This window comes from Mastomys coucha, unplaced genomic scaffold (assembly GCF_008632895.1).
Source record: "Mastomys coucha isolate ucsf_1 unplaced genomic scaffold, UCSF_Mcou_1 pScaffold23, whole genome shotgun sequence".
NCBI classification, from domain to species: domain Eukaryota; kingdom Metazoa; phylum Chordata; class Mammalia; order Rodentia; family Muridae; genus Mastomys; species Mastomys coucha.
Window position 1 is genome coordinate 78,085,609 of NW_022196906.1, and position 6,131 is coordinate 78,091,739.

The 6,131-nt window shown below is 46.6% G+C and overlaps 1 protein-coding gene across 1 annotated transcript in view; it reads left to right on the top strand.

The window, feature by feature from the left end:
* The window catches only part of Sh3bgrl2 (SH3 domain binding glutamate rich protein like 2), a 53,922-nt gene that overhangs the window by 29,075 nt on the left and 18,716 nt on the right, over positions 1 to 6,131 (top strand). The window contains exon 2 of the mRNA XM_031344480.1: positions 3,539 to 3,724. Coding sequence (XP_031200340.1) covers positions 3,539 to 3,724 — 186 coding nt within the window. The remainder of the gene's footprint in view (positions 1 to 3,538; positions 3,725 to 6,131) is intronic.

The window sequence follows — 6,131 nt, forward strand, 5'->3', positions numbered from 1 at the left end:
CCCGCCCCAAAGCAGTTCTCTGTGAGATTCTAGTCTGTCCCTGGGACTGTCTCTTAAAATTAGTTTCTTCTCCTTAACGTTTTGAATAGTCACACATTGGAACTGTCCAAAGCCCTGGCTCCTATCATCCTCACTCGCCAGCTCCTCCCACGCTCCACTCTGTCCCTCCCTCGCTTTGTCCTCAGTCTCCCAGCACCTCCTGTTAGTTTCTTACATGACCTCCCTTTGTCCTCAGTCTCCCAGCACCTCCTGTTTGTTTCTTACGTGACCTTCAAGAGTTTTTCTTTTCAGTAGAACAAATACATCTCCAGATTTCTTCATCGCTTTTCTAAAAAAGAAAAAGAAAAAAGAGCCACATCTATAGGTTTTTTAACTTATTGATCAAGCTTGTAGATCTTTCCAGAATGGTGTTAACGGTTCACAACAGGGCTGCTTCTGTTTCGTTCTTAAGCTGGACAGTACTAAAACTCTCCTTGAAGCACAGACCTGGTTGCGCCCCTTTTAAAAATACGGGTCATCTCTGTGCTGGGTAGTTTTATTTCAACCTGACGCAAGCTAGAGTCATCTGAGAGGAGAGCGCCTCCATTGAGAAAATGCTTCCATAAAGATCTGGCCGTAGGCAAGTCTGTAGGGCATTTCTTAAAACTAGTGACTGATGGGGAAGGGCCCAGTCCATTGTGGATGGGGCCACCCCTGGGCTGGAGGTCCTTTGTTCTGTAGGAAAGCATGGTGGACAAGCCAGTAAACAGCTCCCCTCCGTGGCCTCTGCATCAGCCCTTGCCTTCAGGTTCCTGTCCTGACTGAGTTCCTCTCCCCACTGCATTTGCTGCGACTGTTTTAGAGAACTGTGAATAAAATATACCCTTTTTTCCCCCAAGTTGCATTTGCGTTCATCACTGTAGTAGTAACCATAACTGAGGCCATCTCTCTTACCTTTACTCTGTACAGTACTCCGTCAGTCATTGCTCTTGTCTGGGACCTATGCCTTCATCTCTGAGCATTGCCAATGTTAATGTCTTTGAATTTTAGTGTTTTGGGTCATTTTACACAGCGTTGAGGTCCTGGTCGTAAGGAGGATCGTGTTTAAAGCTGGGACACTCTTGAGACACTGCTTGTGGTCCTGCAGACTGCTGCAGCCTTGGTGAGAGCAGATTAGCATGGGTCCATCAGGAGCCTAAAAAATACCTGTGCCGTTTGACAGTTGACTGTTACTCATAGTGCCTGTTGTGGTAGCACATGCCAGTTAGATGTGCCGAAGGGGCAGAGGCAGGGGATCACGAGTCTCACTTGTAGGGCTTTTACCTGAAATAGTTACTGGGCCATGCACTGGGAACATTTATAAAGATGCCATTGTGGACTATTTGTGTCCCCTCAGATGTATGCGTTTAAGTCCGGTGTCTCATGTGATGGAATTGGGAGGGAGCTGTTGGGAGATGAGGAATGAGATTAATGTCCTCAAGGATGAGGCCCCAGGGAGCTGCTTTGTCTCTTCTACCAAGTGGGGTCATAGTGAAGGGTTCCTTCCATCCATGACCCAGGAGATGGGCATTGGCCGGGTACCTGCTCTACTAACACTTTGATTCTGAGCTCCTCGGCTTCCAGAATGAGGAGAAATGGACTGTCCCTGTTTCATAGGTCACCAGTCTGTGGTGTTTCATTACAGCCACCACTACAGACTGAGACAAGACTTCACCGTTCATCACATGTTGCTTATTCTAGTAGCAAAGGTTACAAATACATGGAGTAACCAACAAGATAATGTGTCTAAGTATGTTACATGTACGAAGTCTAAAATGCTGCCACTCCTGACACCCAGTAGTCTCTAGCCAAGATGCTTCAGGCAGCATTGGTCGGCCATGAGTGTGACGAGAACACTGTGTTCAGAACCTAGGATGCAGTGACGTCATGCCATACCTCATGGATGAATGCTGCCACCTCAGTTTCAAAACAGTATGTTGAGTTTTGAATTAATATTTGACCTGTTGTGAATCTAAAACCTTTTACTGTTTTTTGCCACCTGTATTCCCTGACAGTTAGTTATGGGACCCCATATTGAGGGTTAGGGCAGTTTTAAGAAGCTGAGCTCTGTTCCCACTCCTCTGGATTTTGACATGTGTTGCCTGGGTTAGTAGGACTGTAGGCCACTGCTTTATGATCTCAAAATTCCAGGCTTTTTATATTCAGGAAGTGGATCATGAAAGACCTGCCCAGAAGTGTGCATGGTCCCTCAGGGCAGAGGGAGGAAAACAAAAGAAGGATATAAGGCAGGAGAATGGCACTGAATGTTTTAACAGCACACCAGCTGTCAGACCTTGATCAAACACTGGGGAACCATTCCTGACCTTGGTTTTCTTAACTGCAAGACAGAAGTAATAAAATCACTTTCTTAGTTTTCAAGCTGAGTGAGTAATTTTTTCCCCCTCAGGTTAAAGTTTCAAAACAATATAATCACATTTCTGAAATTATCTATCCTATGTGAAGGAAAACAGTCATCTTTTTCAGAAATGAAAGATGGCTTCATTATCTGTTTGGATTTATAACTCCACACAATAATCTCAGATTCGAGTACGTGAGCTTATTGACGTGCTGTTTGGCAGCATTTTATCTGTGTCTGCGTAACTGCCCATCATGTTAGCCATTCACAGACCCAGTGATCAGAGCCATTTGCTTATAGCATATTACAGATTTCCAACCCCAGAGTCACATACTGCTGGTGATTTCTAAGGGGATCTGCAAATGGAGGTAAAGGAAATCTGTGTGAGAGTTTGGTCTTCAAGCTTCAAGGGCTGTTCGTTCAGTCTTTACATTTTTTTTTTAAATGCCTCTTCTTCGGTCACTTAGAAAAGGCAGCCATGTTTTCTGTTTAATATGCTTAAGACATGTTTAGCACAGTGGGCATTGGCTTCCCAACATTTGAGGACATGCTGATGAAGCTGAAGTTGCTGAGGAGCACATCTGACCCCTAGTGACTGGAGAGGGAACCGTGGAGGGCCGGAGGACTAGAAAGGGTTAAGACAGAGTTGGCTGAAAGATGTTTTGTGGCTTAGTCTCACCCAGACGTCAGGAAGGAATAGTGTTTCCTCTTGTGAACTGATGAAAGAATTATTTCCTGGTCAGGATTATAGCTGTGGAATAGCCAAGAGAAATAGCAGGGTTGCTGCTCTCATTGGCCACCGAAGTGCCCGTCTCAGATGGGATATGCATGGCTTACAAATGATCCTACAAATAAATGGTCCTAGGCTGTGGGACCTTACCTGATTCGTAGTGTCAGTTTCCAGCGAGTGGGAGATGGGGTGTGGTCCATCTCACCTCACCTGTCCCCTCATCCTCTGTCCTTGTAGGCGTCAGGGTGGAGCCTCAGCCTTCTGGGATGTGTGGGTGTGAGAGTCACTGCATTAGAGCTGGCTCTGTTCTGGCCTAGACAGACAGTGAGAGCAGTCAGTGTGCATATCCCCTCCAACCACGGGGAATCTAGAATAGGCTCATCTGTGAGTTCATGCATCAGGTAAGCATCTCTTTTTGTTTATCTCCTCTCTAGGTCAAGAAGAAGCAACAGGATGTGGTTAGATTTTTGGAAGCCAACAAGATAGAGTTCGAGGAGGTGGACATCACCATGTCGGAAGAACAGAGGCAATGGATGTACAAAAACATTCCCCCTGAGAAGAAGCCTGAGCAGGGCAACCCGCTGCCACCTCAGATATTTAATGGGGATCGATACTGTGGAGTAAGTGGCTGTACCGTTCCCACACTCTTTCCCTTTGTTACCCATAATGCTATGGGTATGTAACCCAGGGTACATTCGGATCCTTTACAGTAAAGGCAGTAGCTTTTTGCAGATCCTGTCCAGGGTCATAGGCCTAGCAGAGAGTGGAGCTCAGAACAGTTGCAGATTCAGCAGCACAGACAGAGGGCTGTTAGAGAATTGTGTGGCCTGTAATGGAGTTCAAGGGTGCCTGTTAGTCCTCCATCCTGTCTGACCCTCTCTTTGCTTTGGAAGGGAAGTGGAGAGCATGCGCTTACTGTGTTCTGACTCTTCGAGCATGTCTCTTCATTAAAACATTCGGGGGGCCAGACTGGAGAGGTAATTATTCTTGAATCATTATTCCCCACTGATAGCTGATTAGAAAACAGAATTCATATTCAAAAAAAGATTATCAGCAGAGGGATTGCTGTGAATATCTAAAGTCTGTTTTGGTGCCTTCCTGCTGGGTGGTATATGAGAAAGTGAAGTCAGTTTGTCTAGTTATCCCACCTCGCTTGTTTCTTAGGTTAAGAAACAAAATCTTCCTGCTGAGTCGGTTGGGATTTGACTTTTGCCACAGCTTTAAATGCCACACATAAGTGTTTATTTTGGGACTGCAGTCCTTTTAAAGAGCAACCGTGCAGAGAACCATGGGTGCCGTAAGTGGCTGGGTTGTCATTAGGGCGGAGAAGGGGTAATAGTATGTTTTGGTGGATGTAGAGGCAGAAGAGAGTGAGAAGTCAGGCAGGAAGGCTGAGAACCACCCGGGCATAGCAGCCAGGGCCCTGTGATGCGCAGAAGTCCTGCAGCCATGACACTTGTCCGCCTCGTGTTGTCTGCGGCGCCTGTGGGAAGTCTCCTATCGCCTTAAGCTCAAGTCTGTGATCCTTAAACTCACTACATTCTGAACCTCTCACCTTGTGTACTCCCAGTCTGAGCTTTCCGAGTTCATACCCAAGTCTGCAGGTGCACTGCCTCAGAGCCACACACACGCCAGTTCGAGTTTTCAGCTCTTTGAGCAAGGGTTGTGACCATTCCCAAAGCTCTTCTTATGTAAGTCATCACATGAAGATAAAGGCTAGGAGTTGTTGTTAGAACATCATGTGTTTGTACTTTATTAGAGAGGGGTATAGAAACAGAAGGTACATACTATTCATCATGGCCGGTGCGGATGTTCTACTTGTCTCAGTGATGAGAGTTAGAGACTAGTAGACATGCATATAAGCTGCAGTTCAAAAATAAAGCTACGGGGATTGGGTCAGCCTAAAAGGAATTGCAGGTTAGAGCATAAATTACAAGTCATTGTGACTAGGCTCAAGTAGCTTTATTTTTTACTTTTCTTTTTTGGTTTTTTTCGAGACGGGGTTTCTCTATGTAGCCCTGGCTGTCCTGGAACTCACTCTGTAGACCAGGCTGGCCTCGAACTCAGAAATCCGCCTGCCTCTGCCTTCCAAGTGCTGGGATTAAAGGCGTGCGCCACCACCGCCTGGCTCAAGTAGCTTTATTAATCAAAATTAAAACCACCATAATTGGTGCTTTTTTTTTTTGCCGATAAGAAATGTTTATTTCCTCCTCTAGTGTAAAAACTCTGTGCCTTGGGACTTAATGAATTCTCAGAAAACTTTCCATATCCTGCTGCCCCTAGAAGTATTTTCCGTTTAAAAAAAAAAAAAAAGTCGTCAAGAGCCTTGAAGAAGTGAGAGTCAAGTTAATAGGATGGATGGGGCCAAACTGCACAGCCCAGTTAGGTCAGCTTGTGAAGCATCGAGTGTGTGACAGGGACAGGGCGCTGCCTCGGGGAACTGGATCCTTTCTGTGGACCACTCGGGGGAAGCCCTCAGCTCGCATCTCATCCATTTGAGGAGCTGCCTTTCAGGTGGAAGGGTCCCCCCATGTTCCATTGGAGTAGATCAGCCAGGCAGAGACCACCAGGGACCTGGGGACTTCTCAGTCCAAATACTAAGCTGGCCGTCACCAACTGTCAGTCACACATCACAGTCCAGCTGAGAAATGATTTGTTGTTACTTCATAGAATTAAGAGAGGGCAGTAATTCCAAAAAAAAAAAAAGACAAAATTCTCTCTCTCCCTCTCCCCTTCTCTCCCTCTCTCCCTCTCTCCTCTTCTCTCTCTCCCCCTCTCTCCCCTTCTCCCTCTCTCCCCTTCTCTCTCTCTTTCCCTCCCTCCCCTTCTCTCTTTCCCTCTCTCCCTTCTCTCTCTCCCTCTCTCCCTTCTCTCTCTCCCTCTCCCTTCTCTCTCTCCCTCTCTCCCTTCTCTCTCTCCCTTCTCTCTCTCCCTCTCTCCTCTTCTCTCTCTCTCCCTTTCTCCCCTTCTCTCTCTCTCCCTCCCTCCCCTTCTCTCTCTCCCTCCCTCCCCTTCTCTCTCCCTCTC